Here is an 18,236-nt window from a genome sequence, read left to right on the forward strand (position 1 = left end):
TTAATTACATAATTTTGAAATATTAGATGATTAATCTGTTAATCAGTTACTCAGTACTTGAGCTGCTGTTTCACCTTTTTTGCTTTTTTACACTTTTTTTACTCAACATTTAATTTTCCTTGGGGGTCAATAAAGTTCAACTGGTTTTAAATAAGTTATACGCTTTTATAAACATATTTAACCCTTTCATGCATAAATTATGATCCTATATGTCAGGATTTTTTTCCAAAGTGTTTCCTTAAGGTAAAATAAAAGGTGGGAAAATAAAATAAAATAAAAATCTAGGATTTCTTTTCCTAAGTGACTCTAAGTGTAATTTTCTCCAAATACAAAGATGGTATTTTTTAAAGTATATCACTATTATTGGTCTTTAGGTTACTTGATGTCATCATATTTTTTTTTATCTGCAAGAGTTTTGTACAGGAGGGGCTGGCTGGTCGGCAGGCTTTTCCGTCTGTCTGGAATAATAGATTTAACAAAAACATTTTTGCGCTTTAGTGGATGACCAGTAGTTGATATTGTATTGCATGATGTGTGTCCACTTCGGTGTCCGCTGCAGTGACCACTATGCATGGAAAGGGTTACATTTTTAATAAAGTAAATAGCACATATGCCACGGAAAGTATAATATAAACCTCTTATCACCACTATTCTGAAGCCAGGTGCATTCTTTCCGCTGACCAGTAGGTGGCAGTGTCGCGGAAGTGAGCACCCGCCAATCAGCGGCAGTTTTTCCTTCTAACAGGAAGTAAACAGGAACCGGGAGCTCTGCGGAGAGCTGATCAGATCATCTTTATTATAATATTAGTAATAATGCCACTAACGGTTCTAACTTCTGCCTGCAGGTATGTGTTGTCACCGGAAGCTGGTGTAACTGTACAGGAAGTGGAGCTGCTGTAGCCGTTAGTCGAGACATTTTTACTTGTAACAACAGAGAAACTGTTGTTTTAAAAGTTTAACGTGTAGGTTGTGTCAGTTAGAGTCATTGTGGAGCCAACAGCCACTGAAAATGTTATTCAAAACGTCATTCCCCCAAACTGACTGATCTAACCGCCTCAAATCTTCTCTCTTTTCTAATAACATCATTTTTTAACACCAAAGCTAACATGCTCTTCACTATCCATTAATATCACCACCAGGCGTTGATGCTGGAAGATAATTAGAGGTCATAATGTTCTGGCTGATCACGGAGTGTAACAGATAATAAAGTTAACCAGTTTATTTCAGGACCAGGTTAAAGGTTAGGTTAGAATCACAGACAGGCCTGATATCGCCGCCTGGCGACGTAATAAAATAAAACAACATTAAATATGATTTATGTTCAGCTTGTTTATCATTAATTGTCTTTCAGACTGAAGCCTCTCTGCAGACTGGAGCGAATCCAGGCTCACCTGGTGAGTATCAGCTGACCACGTACCGATTGACCTTCACTGAACCGATTACCAGATTTCTGTAAAAATTGATTTTCAAGGTTCTCATTTGTTCAAAGCTTAATTCACCATTTAAATTTAACAATAACCACCCTGCTGGGTGGAGGATGACATCTGCAGATCAGACACATTCTGGACACAAACTGTTTAGACATTTATAGACAATTCAGACAAACCATTAACCTCCAGAGTACCTGGAGAGAACACACACACACACACACACACACACACACACACACACACACACACACACACACACACACACACACATCCACAGGGAGAATATGCAAACTCCATGCAGAAAGACCCCAGGCTGGGATTCAAACCCACAACCTTTATTTATTTATAATAACTGGTCAAAATTAAATTGTGTATGATAATAAATAATTATAGAAAAAAGAAAAACAAATTAATTTAAAAATTAATTAAAAATAGGCATAAAAATAAATAAAATGACAGATTAAAATAAAAAATAGGAATAAAAACAAGTGGGATACAAATAATAAGTAGTAAATATATTTACTATTTATATTTTAGCATTTTATCATAAATATAAAATGCTAAAAATGATTTAAGGAGGCCCAGTCAGTGGAGTTTGCAGCGACTCGTCACACTGAGCAAGCATGTGGCGACAGTAGAGAAGAACAAGTTTCCTTTAACAGAAGTAAAAACCTCCATCAGGATCAGAACCAGTGAGAAACTGAAGACAGAAACAGAACTGAGAATTTCAGCGTCTGGAAGGTTTTAGTTTCCATCCAGACGGTGAAGTTCAGCTGATTAAACCACTGATGCCTCTGGATGGAGCTCAGTTACACAGATATTATATTAATAAATCTGCTCTTCCTCCATCACTGAGATTTATGCGACAGATTCACTTAAAGAGAAAAACGTCTGAGTCAGTTAAACGTGTGAAATAATCAGTTTAGATGTAAAGTTCTGCAGCTATTGGACCTCAGTGATTTATGATAATTACTGAATTATTTCCTCTGATATTTTCATCAGTTCTGTTTAGCACTAAATGTTTCTGCTTCCCCCCCAGATGTCGAGTCACGTGGAACCAGAGGTTCTGCTGGAGAAAGCGGGCCGGGCCGCAGTGATCACCATGAACCGACCCAAAGTCCTGAACGCACTCAACCTGAGCATGATCCGGCGGATCCACCCGCAGCTGCAGGTGGGCGGAGCCACTCTGCCGATCCACAAGTTAACACACACCAGTAAAAACACACGTCCATCTTTTTTACTCACTGAATTAAATCAGACAAAATTGATCCTGTTTTTGCTAAATTCCTGAAAACTTGGCAAAACTTTTTTTTTCTGTAGAGAAAAATGAGAAAATCACAATTTCTACTCCTGGAAATGATCAAATATCGATTTCAAAACGCGTTTAAGTTATAACTGCTTATCGCATCCTGCACCCACTCGCCACCGCGTGAATTTTGATGAATCCTTTCATGTTTTTATTCCGACAGGCAGCCAAGCTGACCTGATGCTGCTGATTCAAGATACAGAATTTTATGCACAAACCTATTTTTGTTTAAATATAAACTGATGCAACCTGATGGAAGTGATTTAAACACATTTTATTTGTTTACATTGTATTTTTTTATTTTCACACTCATAATTTAAACAGAATCATTAAATGTTTGAATAGAAAAATCGTGTCTGAATCAAATCGTGACCCTAAAGATCAGAATCAAATCGAAACACTGAACAATTCTCTCAGAAGCTCTTTTCAGATGAACAAAGTGAAGTTAGCAGGTCATGTGGTGGTGAGGGAAAACGCAGCAGGCTCAGGATGAGAGGAGAAATTATGGTTTTAATAAAGTAAATCCAGAAAATAACTCAGTCCAATATAATCCAAAATGCCGGGCAGAAACCAGGGCTCGACGCCGGTAGAAACCGGTTAAACCAAGGATCAGACTGACAGAGCATGCAGAAACGGACGACTAGACGCCAAGTGTGACAAGGACCCGACAAAAACACAGGTGACACTAAATACACAGGAGGTAATCAGGGAATGAGACACACCTGGGAATAATCAAGGGGAGACGGGACAACATGGAGACTCAGGGACACAGAGAAACTCGGATCACAACAGGTCAGGGTTTTACAGATCGGACAGAAAACATCCATCAGTGCAGCTCTGGAGAAAACTGAGATGTTTGTAACGTTTAAACCGTTCATGACCTGCAGCTCCACACTGAAGGTAAAATTAAAGTTTATTTAATATCATGAGCAGCTTTCTGATTGGCTGATTCAGCTCCTGTTGCTGTCAGACTAATTTACTCAAATTACTTTCATTTTGTTGTTTTGATCCAATTAGAACTGATTCAGTTCTTTGTAATTAACTGATGGATGTTTATGATTTATTGAGTTACTTTTGTTTCCAGAAATGGGAAAGTGACCCTGAGACGGACATGGTGATCATCAAGGCAGCAGGAGGGAAAGCGTTCTGTGCTGGAGGCGACATCAGAGGTGAAAGGTCAACCTCAGGGTCACTTCCTGCTCCTTCCTCAGGTTTCTCCTTCATTGCTGTTTGTTTTCGTTCCCAGCCGTGACAGAAGCAGGGAAGGTCGGGGATTCCCTCGCGCAGGACTTTTTCCGGGAGGAATACATGCTGAACAACTCCATAGGTTCCACTAACGTTTACATCCAGCTGCTGAACGTCTCCATGTCCCGTCAAAACCACAAGATTCAGGGTTTTATTGGGATTCAATGTGATTTGCTGCCTCTAAGAGGTTTTCTGTCTTTCCAGGATCCTACAGGAAGCCGTATGTCGCCATTATTGATGGAATAACAATGGGAGGGGTGAGATTAACGTTGTATAATTCAGCTTAATTTAATTCATCCTGATTAAAATGATGGAGTATTACTGCTAAGAAAAAACTGTTTAATTACCAGAACAAAGTCACAAAAGACATAATAACACAACAATGAAGTTTAATAATACTAAAATAAAGTCATATTAATACTAGAATAAAATTGTAATACTAGACAAATGAAGTGGGATTTTTATTGAGACTCCTACACTAAAAATAATTTAAAAAAATTAAAATGAGTTGAGCATCTTAAAGAAATTCTTCATTTTTAAACTCATAAACATCAAATTATTATCAGTAGCAGAGCTTTGAAATGATTGTGGAAATAACAGAACGTTTAGGAGAAAGAATCAGGCCTCGCTGAATTTATTGAAGATTTTTTTCTCATTAAAACAACTTTGTTTTTTTCTTAATTTTACAACATTTTTCTGATAATATTTGGAGTTAGTTTTAATACTAAAAAGCCTTTCAGTTTTTCCATAATGCTCCATTATAGATTAGTTTCATATCAGGCTTAAAATGTTTTATTTTTTCTTAATGAGCTGCGATGATAAAACGGGCCAGCAGGTGTCAGTAGAGAGCTTTGTTCCTGTGGTACCTGGAAGCTGGCCTCTGATTGGAGGAAACCTGAGGCGATTGAGCTGCTGCTGGAGCGGAACCGTTGACCCAGACGGGTTCCGGACTGTTAGAACTCGGACTTTGACTGGTCCGAAGCGGCAGCAGACATTTATATCTGCTGAATGTGACGAAGCTCTGGAAACATCCGCAGTGATTATTATTTGTAGTTCAGAGGTTCTGAGCCTGAGGTCGGGCAGAACCGACCATGATGATGACGCAACGCTCCGCAGGGTGAAACGGACCGGCTCCAAATATGGAAAGACTTCCTGTTCACAGATCAGGAAGTCTGTGAAGTCCAGGATCAGGAATCAGGATCCTGATCCTTTTTGGATCAGGTCCTGGATCCTGATCCTTTCTGGATCTGGTCCTGGATCAGGTCTTGGATTATTTTCTGGACCAGGTCCTGGATCAGAACCGGATCAGTTCCGGGTCTGTGGACTGTCAGAGCGGAGGCTGAGTCATCGGAGTCCGGGTCTCAGTCAGACCTGTTCCCTCTGACATAACAGGGTGGGCTGTGAACTTTGACCTCTGAGGGACAGAGAGGTCGCCGCCGGCTGCGGTCTGAGTCCTGCTGAGAGGAAGCAGTTTTCAGGCAGATGTCCCAGCTCCCTGGTTCTGGTTCTGGTTCTGGTTCTGTTCCAGGTTTCCAGCCTGCAGGTTGTAAATCGGAGGATTGTCTGTTTACATCAGGCGGACCAGACACGCCTTATTTGGTACCAGAACGTCCTGCTGCTGCTGCTTGGCTCGGCGCCGGTGTTTAACTCACAACTCCCCCAGAAAACCTGGAACTGTTTTTATTCAAATATTCAAATATTATTTCATAAAAACTTTTAAAATCATGGAGAAATTCCCAAAAACAAACAAATCAGATCATTTTCAGACTCCAGATCTGGGATCAATACTCTGATTGATTTGAATCTCATTTGGATCAACATGGATCTCATGTTGAACCTGCTTTGCTGGAGACACACCTGGGTTTGAAATTTGGTTGCCATGGCAACCCTGGTGTTTTATTTTAAAATTTTATTTGCACCTTTTGAGAGATTTTTTCCCTAATTCCTTGAACGTCACGTTATTGAATAAATCGAATCCTTGCGGAAGTCAGATGAGTTCAGTTGGTAACTTTTAACAGACTGAAGCAAATTTCAGGTTTTTTTCTCCAAATTCATCTGAAAACATTTACATTCTGGATATGAATGTGATTTTATCTGCAAGAAATGGAAACAACTTTACAAGTCAATTGAAAACTATTAACGTAAATATCAAACTAAGATGATTAGGAATGCACCGATATGTGAGCCGATAACCGATATTTACCAATATATTGTGGAACCCATCGCTCCACTCATCTATAGAAACACAAACAGGAAATAGATGGAAATAAATCAGTTATTAGTATCAATCCAGGTTTAGTAATCGAACCGATACGATATGTTACATATGAGCCGATACTGACGATATATCTTGTTTTTACCAAAGATAATTATTCTACAAATGTTCACAATTAGTAAATTTGTCTTAAAATGTCTAAATTGAAACATTAAAACTTGTGTAAAACATATTTTTTAATAGTTTTTTTGCTGAGAATCGAATACAGTTTCATGTCTGGATCATTTCATGCATGAAGCCTCAGTGCTCTTGGCTGCCCCCTGCTGGACGGGGCTTAACTTCATCTGTGCTCAGTTTGATTATGCCTTGGGCCGGCTTTGGGTTTCAGCCTGCCTGGTTCAGATGAGGTGATGTTCAGCTCCGGTTCTGTTTTCCTGGTGGAAGCTGTGGTTCTGGTTCTGTCACCAGGAAAGCTTCTGTTTTTCTGGTCTAGTCAAAGTTTGTCCTGTTTTTATTGGACTGTTCTCTGAGCCTCTGGTTGGCTTTTCATTTTGATTGGTTCTGTTTTCCTCCTGCAGGGCGTCGGTCTGTCGGTCCACGGACGCTTTCGGGTCGCCACTGAGAAGACGCTGTTCGCCATGCCGGAGACCGCCATCGGTAAGACGCCGCGCTGCAGCCCGGCCTCACCACCAACCGCTTACGGAGGAGATTCCAGAAGATTTTCAGATTTATTACATTTTTGTTTTTGTAGATTAAACTTTTGGAAAATGTGGATTTTCTCCACCACAGTTGGTTTCCATAGTTCATCTCTGCTCTGCATTGATCTGAAGTCCAGCAGAAGGTCTGAGATTTTCACATGTTGATTATTTCTGAGCTGCAGACGCATCGTTTTAAATAAATGATTGATCGTTTGGCAATTTTAGGGAAGCCTATTTTCATTTTCATATTTAAAAAATGAATTTAATTATTTGTTTATTTGCATCTATTTATAATTCTAATGTGTAAAAAAGGCTTAAGAAAAACATCTGCAGAGTATGGCACATTTTTTATCCGATTATTCGTCAGAATAATTGATTACTAAAATAATCCTAAAAGAAAAGGAGATGATTCAGAGATGAATTAGTGAAAATCGAGACAATTAGACCTGGAAAATACATTTATTAAAGATATTCACTGAACCAGGTGAATCAGAACCAGGTGAATCAGAACCAGGTGAATCAGAACCAGGTGAATCAGAACCAGAGTTCTGCGTTGAACAGATTTACAGACAAAGATGTTTTTTGATCTTAAATTTAAATGTTTATATTGTTTTACAGTTTTGATTGATTTTTGCTCTGAACTTTTATTCTGAATACTCCAATTAACGATTAATCGATTACTAAACTAGAAGACGATGCTTCCAGTAATCAATTAATCGGTTCAGTCCCGACATATTAACAGGTACATTTACAGTCAGTCAGTGATTTAATCTAGATTATAATCCCATTGGACGAACTGGATTTAAAGAAAACCAACTAGTTGCTGTAGTGTGTTTAGTTCAGGCAGCCCGTGTTGTCTGGGACTTCAAGAAGACGACTTTAATCATCATGATGGAAACGTTTCATGGTTTAAAGACCCAGAGCTCTTAAAACTTTTACCTTGGTACCGGTACCGGACCGACTGGACCTCTTAAGAACCGGCCTGCAGCTAAATGCTCCATTCAGCAACAATGTGGCTGAATGCTGAACGTCTCAGTTGAACTTGTCGATGTTTTCAGGTTGTTGTCTTCAGTTTTTCTGAGGAAATGTGACTTTGATCTGGTTGCTGTGGATCAGGCTGTTGTCATAGAAACGGAGGTGAATCTGCTGCTGGTTCAGACGATGTAATTTGTTTTTCCCTGATTACCCTGAAAGTCTCACCGCAGCGTCTCCAGACTAACAGACCAAACCTTTCAGGCCTTCCTCTCTGTTTCCGCTTTATTTACACTCGATTACGCTGCAAACGGTTGGCCTCTTGTGTAAACATCAAGTCTTCCTGTAACCGGATTATCAGATTTATTCTGACCCCCTTCAGCATCCTGAACAAAAGCTATAATCTGACACATTTCTAATATTCCAGTCGTAAATCGGGTCAGCTCATCTAATCCATGCTGCTTCCTTCCATGTCCGGCGCTTTCTGAGCCGAAGGCTGTGAAAACCAAGAGCGACCAGGAGAAACTCCATCCTGTAAAGAATACAAACCTGAACATCATCCACGAAAACAGAACAGGAAGTAGAAACCACCACAAACTGCAGGCTCAGCAGTTTTTAGTTCTTTAAAACAACTGAAATGAATAAAGAAAATGTATAATATTATCAGAGACCTCATTGAGAAACAACCCAAACATCCAACTAAAAAACAACCAGCACATCCAGCTAATTAAGGAAAACAACCAGTCAACATGAAAACATCCAACCAACCAACAGGAAGTAGTCGGTGGCCCAGCCACAGGAAGTAGTCCAGGAGACTCTGATTGGCTGAGTGGAGTCACTGGACTGGACCTCCTGAGCTGAACGGAGTCCGGCTGACGGACGAGTCTCAGACAATGAAAACTGTTTGACATCATGAAAGGTCCAGATCCCACCGACACACACCGACACACATCGACACACACCGACACACATCGACACACACCGACACACATCGACACACATCGACACACATCGACACACACCGACACACACCGACACACACCGACACACACCGACACACATCGACACACACATCGACACACACCGACACACATCGACACACACCGACACACACCGACACACACCAACACACAGCTGGAAACGGATAAATAACCCGCCATGTGTTGGATCATCAGGAGTTTGATAAACTTATGATATGACCTCAGACTCACCTCAGCTGTGGTTGTTTTATTTTGACAGGGCTTTTCCCTGATGTGGGAGGCGGCTACTTCCTGCCGAGGCTGCGGGGGAAACTGGGGCTGTTCCTCGCCTTGACGGGCTTCCGGCTCAAAGGACGGGACGTCCAGCGCGCCGGCGTCGCCACTCACTTCGTAGAGTCTAAGAAGGTGAAGCAGCTCCAGCTAACGAGGGCCAACGGGTCTGAGTCGGACCGGCGCTGCTGCGGTTTGGGCCAGATGTTGAGTCAGTGGGTGAATCAGGATTTTTATTTTAGTCGTGCCGACTGGTCCTGACAGGCCCGGCGGCCAGGTGTGGGTCAGAGCAGCGGGCGGCAAAGGACACACCATCCGCCGGATGGTTCTGCTGGAGCTCTGGATCAGAACCAAGCCTGTTAAAATGAATCACAGGACGAAGTGTTGAAGCAGATCTGACTCTCCACTCTGTCACTTCATATTTACATCCCATAAGAAGAACATTTTTATCCAGACTGAACGCTTCCTGTTTGAGCTCTGAGTGAGTTTTATTTGATAAATGTTGGAATAATAATTCAGAGAAAGTTTTAGGTCTGGAAGTCATCTTGGAACCACCTGGCTAAATGTTGGGGGACATCGTCCATCTGGACTCCCATTTGGACCCGTTACAGTTGGGATGGTACAAGACCAGCGTCTCTGATGGCCATAAAGTCCAAACAGTTTTAGTCTCATCAGACCAGAACATTCAGGTCTTTGTCTCTGAGGACTAAATATTGTGTTGGTGTAGCGCTTTTACTTTAGCGGCGCTAATGTTGATGATTAGTGCTTTAGATTAGAGGGCTAAAGCACTAATGCTAACACTAAAAGCTACACCAGCTACACCGGTCTCCGTCCTGACCCGTTCCCAGGATGTTTGCACTTAGACATAGATTCTCCAGAACAGTTTAAAGTCACGGTAACCTTGGTGCAAACGTCTAAAAGTTTTTAAAAATCAAATTTTCTTAATCCTAACTGAGCTAAAACACTTTAATGTCAGCGCTGTTAGCCTAGTTCTGTTTTCTGCTTAATGTAAATATCTGGTTTCATCTGTACGTCTTCTATGAAACACCCGATCAGATTAGGTCCTAATAAAAATCAATCAGTCAAATTTTATTTGCATAGCACATTCCAGCAACAAGGTAAAATGTGGAGTTTTGTGTGGTAGATCCCAGAGCTGGAGCAGCGACTCGTTGGCCTGAAGTCTCCATCGGACTCAGACGTGTCCCGACTGCTGGAGTCCTTCCAGGCGCAGGTCAGAGGGTTAAAGATGCTGTTATGCTGTTTTCAGTCATTAATACATTTATTTAATGGATTTTAAAATATGTTTTACCATCAGGCAGTTTTGTATCTAAAGTTGTGTTTTTGTCCACAGAGTGATCTGGACTCTGATAAACCGTTCGTCTTGGACAAACATACCTCTGATATTGACAGGTGAGTTTTTTACAGTGTGAAAACTGACCTGTTGCATTGAACCAGTAGGTGAACTGGTGGAAACCCTCACTGGTTGGTGTGAACTGGTTCTCCTCCCAGGATGTTCGGCTCCAGCAGCGTGGAGGGAATCCTGCAGAACCTGAAGGCCGACGGCTCCGACTTCGCTAAGAAACAAGCCGAGGTTCGTCTTTAAGGCTGATTTACACTCAGAGGAGGGAAAGTAGCAGAAATATTCCTCCATGCTGCCAGAGGCGCCAGCAGCCTGAAGGTCAGCCTGAAGGTCGGCGCTCTGCAGCTGACCTGGTGCTGGGCTGAACTGGAATGATGTTTGACTCTAATGTCCTAATTATTAACCCCAGTTTAGATGTTTAATGGCGTCTCAGCCAATCACAGAAGAGCTCTGAGCTCCACTCATTCATTCATTCATTCATTCATTCATTCATTCATTCATTCATTCATTCATTCATTCGTTAGAATAAATATCTCACTGTTGAAAATTATACCTTCGATTCTCCATCAGTAAACTCCCAGTCTTCCCAGTTAGACCATTCCTTATAGATCTGACCAGCATTAATAATCCAGTAATATTATTTTACTGCACCAGAGTGTCTCCTCAGAACCGGGCCAGGACAGTAACCGAGTTGATTCTGGTTCTGATCATGGTTTGTCCAGATTTTGTCCAGAATGTCTCCCACGTCGCTGAAGGTCACCTTCAGGCAGCTGCAGGCCGGCGCCGCCATGAGCCTGCAGGACGTGTTGGTGATGGAGTACCGGCTGAGCCAGGCCTGCATGGTGAGAACCCAACGGGTCGGAGAGTTCTTCAATGTTTTAAACTCCGTCTGGAGATGTGACGACTTCTCTGGTCCAGGATTGTTGTCGGTGTTGGTAAACTGTCGTCTGATTGGTTTGTTTCTGCCGTTCCAGAGAGGCCATGACTTCTACGAAGGCGTTCGGTCAGGTGAGTTAGCGCTCCGCTACATTCTGCTACGTTCTGCTGTTCTGTAGAATCTGTAGGATGTGGAAGAGGAGAGAACCCAGGATGGAACCTTGGGAACTCCGCAGATCAGTTATAGTAAGAGCAAAATTAAATTGGTGCGAAAGGTTGTAGTGTCTCTAGAGCAGATATCATTTTAAATGAATTTAGTGTTAGCTTTTGTTGATATAATCATTTAGGATTAGTTTCTGCTACATGTCAGGTTTGAGTAGCGACTTAGCATTAGCTTCTGCTAAATACTGTGTTCGTGTAGCACTTAGCATTAGCAGTGCTAATGTTAATGATTTGAGCTTTAGGGTTAGTTAGCGGCTCTAACCACTGGTTCTGGTCCAAAGAAATCCAGTTTATTTTTATTAGAGTTGTATTTACAGTAAATGATCAGTTTAAACCCAGTTATGGATTTTCACCAGTTGAATCCGGTTTATTCCAGTTCTGCTCGTTGTTCTTCATGTCCATCAGACTCAGATTTCAGTCTGATTGCAGAGTAAAATCAGCCTGGAGGATTTATCAGATCTTGCTCTCATGTTGCTCCTCGCTGCCTCAGCAGACGATGCGGCGCCGTTAAAGCGATCTCCTGCTGATCCTGTCGACCCGGTTAAATGTCAGGAATCTCTCTGCCTCTCCAGTTCTGATCGACAAAGACCAGAACCCGCGCTGGAGTCCGCCGTCGCTGGACCAGGTTTCCGACTGTTTCGTGGACGAATGCTTCGCCTCGCTGGGGGAGAAGGACCTGAGGTTCTGACCAGGCCTCGTCTGAACCATCAGAACCAGACTCCTGGATCGGAGCAGCTCTCTGGAGCCGGCAGAGGAAGTGACCTCACCGCTGAGTGCTTTATGACATTTCCCCTGGGTGTTTGCTGATGCCACTCGGATCGCTCTCCTCTGGTTTCCTGGTTTCACTCTCCAACACAAACACTCATGATTTAGTTCTTTTTTAATTATTAATAATGCAGCAACAGGATTTATTAGTGACTGTAGAAAAATCAAATATAGTTTCATTAAACTGAAATCTGTTTTCTGGTTTATTTCTAATCAGCTAATTGTTCTGTGGTGGAACCACTTCCCAAACAGAGAGCGTCTCCAGCTCTGCATTATTTATGAGTCAGAAGCAGAAAGCAATAAAAAACGTTTATTACGTAACCGACATTTTTTCAAGGTAAAAACAGGAAGTGATGCGTTTGCATGTCTTATTTTAAAGTTTAATTACCAGATCATCTGCTGCTCACCGGATCCTGGAATATGATCAAAATAACTGAAAATAAATCAAATAAAATCATAAACAGCTTCATTCATGGTATCAAAAGCAGAAATATGCACCAGTCACATCATTCCTATCGCAGCAAACTAAAACTTTAGCATTAGCTTCAGCTGCTATCGTCTTGGTAACCATCACCCTGACGTTGGTCCAGTTTCTGCAGAAGCTCTGGTCCCGTCCGTCCAGACCGTTTCTCCTCTAAATATTTAGCTTAGACAGATATCTGTTAGCAACAAGCTAAACATTTAGTTTTCTAATTAGCTTGCTATTAGTTAGCAAGCTAAATATGTAATTTAGTTACTAAGCATTTAGTTTGGGCTGTAAAATTAGTTTGCCATCTTAATATTTAGCTTCAGATTTATTAGTTACAAGCTAAATATTTAGTTTTTAAAACTATTAGTTAACAAGCTAAATGTTTAATGTTGATACTAAACATTTAGTTTTTAATCTCAATATTTAGCTTGATAAAAATGAGTTAATAATTTAGATTTACTCTTTGAACCAAATTAGTTTGCTAGCTGAATATTTAGCTAAATATTGTTTGCTAAATGTTAGTTATCCTAAATAATTCATTTAAAAGTATTTAGTTTGTTTTCCAGTCTCGGCTCTCCTGATGCTCAGAGCCCCCAGCATCAGCCGTCCGCCGCCGTGCCTGGAGTTTGTCCAGTCTGCTTGTCCTGGCAGCCATTTTGTTTTTTTGGGATGTTTGCTGCGTCACGTTGGTGGATCATTAAATGGAAGGTGTGTTTCTTCCTGTTCTGTCCTCACAGGTGAGTCTCACCTGAAGACTTTTTTATTCTTCCTCCACCGTAAAACTGACGCTCTGCAGCTGTAAATCCTCCTGTTTGTGCTCCGCTCAGCCTGACCTTTGACCCGCTCTAAAGCAAACACTCAGGCTGAAGGCATTTCTTGTTTATTGGCAGCAGATTTTCCACATGCTGACGGTTCAGCCTGGAGGGGAGGAAGAATCGGATATTCACTCACTGCTCAACATCACAACCAAAAACTGGAAATAATCACCGATCGTCTCAACATCCGGCTTTATTTACCTTTAAAACAATTAGTGGGAAAGCTTTATAGTCAAACCAAAACTAAAACTTATGAAATTACATAATTTTTAGACAGGTTTGTGGAACTGGCCCTTTAAGATGCATTTCCAAAACAAAAACCTCCACAGGTTTAGTTCTGCAGGTCGGAAACTAAAGGTGAGCAGAAACTACAAAACTAAAACTCTGGAAATGTTCAGTTTGTAAAGTTACAGTCAAAAATTAACAGCAATAATTTTATTCAGTCAGAACAAATAGGTTTAATTTTTCAAAGTTAGTAATTCATTTAGAAATGTGAGTTTAGTCAAACTAAATACTTAAGTTTAAAACTTTACTCATTTGGAGCCATCAAATATCTGTCCAAAGAAATGTTTTAGTTAGGAAACTAAATATTTAGTTCTTTCAATATTAGATGGTGAGCTAAATATTTAGTTTCCAAGACATTAACTACAAATTTAGTTAATTAAATGTTTAGTTACTCTAAGCAACTGTAAATATGTCGTTTGCAAGCTAAATGTTGCTAACTAAATATTTAGCTCCAAGCAAAATATTTCACTCTAAGCTGAAACTGACATTTATGAATGAATAAAATAAAGAAAATAACTGAAAATGTAATGTTTGTTTTTCTCTTTTGGAACAAATTATTGCTGCTGCAAACAAAATGTCAGGAAACTCAAATGGCTTTTTTTCTTCTTATGGCTCCATAATTTTTCTTCTCAACAGTTAAAATTATTTCACTTTTTTATGTTTGTTCCTGAATTCATCTCTCGCCAGACTCTGGCTGAATCTCACCTGTGCAGGTTTTTTTTCTGAAATGCAAATTATGATTTGATTACAAATTATCTTCTATATTTTTCTCTTGGAACAAAGATGAGGTATGAAATAAAACAGTTTAGTCTCATATATGTGATTTGCTCCATACAGAAACGAAGAAGCTGAGTCCAAACAGAATCTTCCCCCGGCCTCTAAAAGGCCCCAGCGCCACACTTTGGACACCGCTGCTTTAAACTGCTGATTTAGTGTTTTCTGCAGAAATATTTACTACAGAGCTGATTCCTGATTCCTGAAGAGGATTTTCTCTTTTCTTGGCAACAAAAAGTTAACAAGTTTTCCAAAACAGAACATAAATGACCTTTCATTAAAGGTTGTGGATTAAAAATCTGGTTTCTGTCCGTTTTGAGGTCGACGGGTTTTTTGTCCAGCAGCTTTGAGTCGTTTGGATTTGCGGATCATTTCCCTGGGAGGTCTGGAGCTCCGCTGGTCTCAGGCCAGTTTCTCCTGCTCCACTTTAAATAACTCAGTTTGGATCTGAACAGGAAAAACATTTTCCTAAAGCTTCTGATGGAAGACTGAAGTTTTAATAAAGATTATTGATCTTTAAAACTCCAGAGAGACGGCGGTCGGATGAGAGGAGAGAAACCATCACCAAATAAAGCTGATTTGTTTTAAACAGTTTTAAACTTTAACGCCACACAGAACAGATTCAGGACCAGAAGACAGTTAAACTATTTTCTGAGGCCCTTTTGGTTCATTTTAAGGTCTTTATGACCAGGAAGGCATAAATGTTTCACAGATTTGACCTCTGAGGTCTCAATCTGGATGAACACCGACGGAAACCCGATCTGACTTTGACCCAAACTGGGCGACAAATTTAACCAGACCTGAATTTTAATCATTTATCTGAATTTCTTTATATTTTGCTTCCAGGCTTTCTGGATGTTTTTCTTTGGACTTTAGGAGTTTTTTGGGTTTTTTGATCAGATTTTTTCCTGTGTTTTGCTTGTTGAAGCTCCTGACCTCTGATGACCCAATTAGACGTGAAAGGAATAAACTTCTTCCTGTTTCTTCAAATAAATCCATAAAAAAATCCCCAAATTAAACCGTTTTCCTAATGGAGAATTATTCATTTTTTCCATAAACAAATTGTCTCTGATTATTTGATTTCAACTTCTTTGAAGTTAGAAATCCATATTTCTAACTTCAAAGTAGGGAATTTAAAATCCAACATGGCCGCTGTGACATAAACAACAAGAATAAACATCCACTTATTCATAAAGTTACTTCATTCAGCAAATACTCATTTAAACATGTGGAAATATTTGACATAATTAGCTCTTCCAAGCCATTTTGTCATATTTTTTATTTCTCCTGAAGACTGTCGATCCTCTGCTGCAGATCTGAGTTTTGTATTTTGCTGCCTGTTTATCAGATTTTTGATATATTTTCATCCCACTGAGAGAAAATAAGCCAGATTTTAGTCATTATGTGGATTTAAACATTTTTAACCATCAGATTTATACGTTTTTTAAAAAGCTCATAAAACCCAAAGAAAAACTTTGAGTTTCAGAAAGTCTGGAAAACGTTTGCTGCTGACCGGATTGAAATGTTTTCAGTTAAAGTCCTGAAACTCGTTTTCAGGTTTTGGTTGGAGCTAAAATCCTCTTTTGTTTTTGTCAAACTTTGTTTTCTTTGGTGTTTTTCATCGATTTAATCAAAGAAACTGTAGAAAAACTGAAAAACCATCAATGAAGCAGACGGGTTCAGTCTGATGACTCCAGACTTTTGCACAGTGTGTGTTTGGTTGGTTTGGTTGCCGAGTTTCCTGAAGCAACCAGAGGAAGTTTATCACCAACGGCGGCACAAAGTTCACGTTCTCACAGCAGGTCTTCAGGCTCAGTTCCGATTTTTTGCTAAAATCCGATTGTTTTCCTGCGTATTTGTTTGTTCGGTGGATCCGGACCGAAGTGGGTTGGGATGCTCCTCACCAGCTGCGGCTCCATTCGCCTTAAAATTATGCAAATTACAATTACAAAAATAAATTCACTCAACGGAAACACACCAATTTAGAAAAAAAAAAAAGTTTTGCAAAATGTTTTAGTAAAGTTAGTATAATTACTGCAATGGAAACACGCAGGATCAGCAACAGGATGTTACTACTGGAGGAAATGAGGAAGAAAATGTCTTCTTCATGTGGTTTTAATTTTTTTTATTCAATCTAAACGACTCTAATGAAATTGTATTTTTTAAAGTTTTCCAACTGACTCAGACTTCTTTCATCAATTCATGATTATAATTTTCATTCTTTACGTCTTTCTTCTTCTGGTGCAGAATTATGACGCACGTTCACCTCAACGACGTAAAAGTCGAATAAAATACGACATGCATTGAGATGCTTTGGAAATAATCAGATTTATTTCCGAACAAACTGGTGAAAGATCGGAATTTTGCGAATTCGCCTGCTGTGTGAACGTAGCCGGACGAACCGAAACCGAAACGTCTCGTCGGTTCGTCCGATGAGTCGGTCCCTGTCAAAGCTCCCAATCCGGAGAACGCATCGTCAGCGGCCCAGAAGGCCCGCATGGCGGAGGGCGGAGGTTAAGGCGAAGTAGTGGCAGTGAAAGAAGCTCCAGGGAGAGTTTCCAACCAGGGTCAAGGGTCAGACGGGATTCCTGGGTTCATCGGTAATCTTCCACCTCATCGTCACAGAGTCGTGATCGGAGCGCTCCGGTCCGTTTGGAGGAAGGTTTCAGGATGAATCCTGTCCAGTCAGACCGGATTCCCGTCAACTCATCCGCCGCCAGGCGTGAAGGTTCCCGTCACGGAACGTCGCACTCGATGTAGGGGATGTCGCTGTAGCGGCTGTCCACCTCCAGCCACTGCTGCACCGCCCGCGCCACGATGTCCTCCGACAGCCGCTGGGCGTACTCCAGCAGCGCCGCGTTCACCTGCGGCGAGCCGTCCGCCGAGCCCGGCGCCGACCTGCCCATCAAGTAGGCCTTCTCGCTCGTGGGCTTCCTCTCCGTGGAGTTGGCGTGCTGGGAGGCCGCGGCGCTCCGCTTGGATTTGACGCAGCCCATGCTGTGGAGGCGACCTCCTCCTCTTCCTCCGTCTGGGAGTTTTCAGCTGCTGTCATCCACTGGATTCCATCGCTGAGAGCCGATCAGAACATCCCGCTCCGTCCGACACAGACGCTCAGGCTGCAGCTGTGGGAGACGAGAGGAAAGAGGTCACTGGTTTATGTTCCAGAAGGTGACTGAGGCTAAATGACGGGCAGTGAAATCTCTTGAGTTTAGATCAACAAAAACAGATAAAATGAGTTTTTAGACACTAAAATTCCACGTTTGACAGGAAAGTTTGTTTTGTTTCAGGTTTGAACGTAAACTGGTTCGTCTACAAACCTCAACCTGGGTTTGTTTGAAGTGAACTCTGGTGTGGTTTGAATGCATATGTGAATGCCAAGCAGACTAAAGCGCAGGGCATTCTGGGTAAATACAATCAAAGCTAACGTGCTAGCCTAGCGCTAGCAGGAGAAACAGCTCGTTGTCTTTAGCCATAGACTAAAGAGAAATCCTCCAATTGCTGAAATCTGACGCCTCCATTTTTGTTTGGTTTTCAGAGGTTTTTGTGTCGTTTCC

At 41.1% G+C, this 18,236-nt stretch overlaps 2 protein-coding genes across 2 annotated transcripts; one reads left to right on the forward strand and one right to left on the reverse strand.

Moving 5' to 3' along the window:
* Positions 1–726: 726 nt before the first annotated feature.
* hibch (3-hydroxyisobutyryl-CoA hydrolase) lies at positions 727–12,529 on the forward strand. The gene is made up of 14 exons (XM_005798139.3): positions 727–845; positions 1,352–1,394; positions 2,470–2,601; positions 3,821–3,905; positions 3,983–4,063; positions 4,186–4,238; positions 6,775–6,853; positions 9,106–9,251; positions 10,261–10,347; positions 10,468–10,526; positions 10,626–10,707; positions 11,199–11,318; positions 11,451–11,484; positions 12,147–12,529. Exons 1-14 carry the CDS (start codon positions 814–816, stop codon positions 12,260–12,262), a joined length of 1,149 nt encoding a protein of 382 aa, XP_005798196.1. The 5' UTR covers positions 727–813; the 3' UTR covers positions 12,263–12,529.
* Positions 12,530–16,991: 4,462 nt separating this feature from the next.
* Positions 16,992–18,044, reverse strand: c7h2orf88 (chromosome 7 C2orf88 homolog). The gene has a single exon (XM_023336739.1). The coding sequence runs from the start codon at positions 17,676–17,678 to the stop codon at positions 17,418–17,420; it is 261 nt and encodes an 86-aa protein (XP_023192507.1). The 5' UTR covers positions 17,679–18,044; the 3' UTR covers positions 16,992–17,417.
* Between the last annotated feature and the right edge of the window lie 192 nt (positions 18,045–18,236).

The sequence above is a fragment of the Xiphophorus maculatus genome, chromosome 7 (assembly GCF_002775205.1).
Source record: "Xiphophorus maculatus strain JP 163 A chromosome 7, X_maculatus-5.0-male, whole genome shotgun sequence".
NCBI classification, from domain to species: domain Eukaryota; kingdom Metazoa; phylum Chordata; class Actinopteri; order Cyprinodontiformes; family Poeciliidae; genus Xiphophorus; species Xiphophorus maculatus.

Bases quoted from the DNA above. Each gene is read 5' to 3' on its own strand.
- hibch (XM_005798139.3), top strand. From the start codon at position 814: ATGCCACTAACGGTTCTAACTTCTGCCTGCAG. The intron at 1,395-2,469 runs GTGAGTATCAGC...CTTCCCCCCCAG, and splicing joins AGCGAATCCAGGCTCACCTG to ATGTCGAGTCACGTGGAACC. The intron at 10,708-11,198 runs GTTCGTCTTTAA...TGGTTTGTCCAG, and splicing joins TCGCTAAGAAACAAGCCGAG to ATTTTGTCCAGAATGTCTCC.
- c7h2orf88 (XM_023336739.1), bottom strand. From the start codon at position 17,678: ATGGGCTGCGTCAAATCCAAGCGGAGCGCCGCGGCCTCCCAGCACGCC.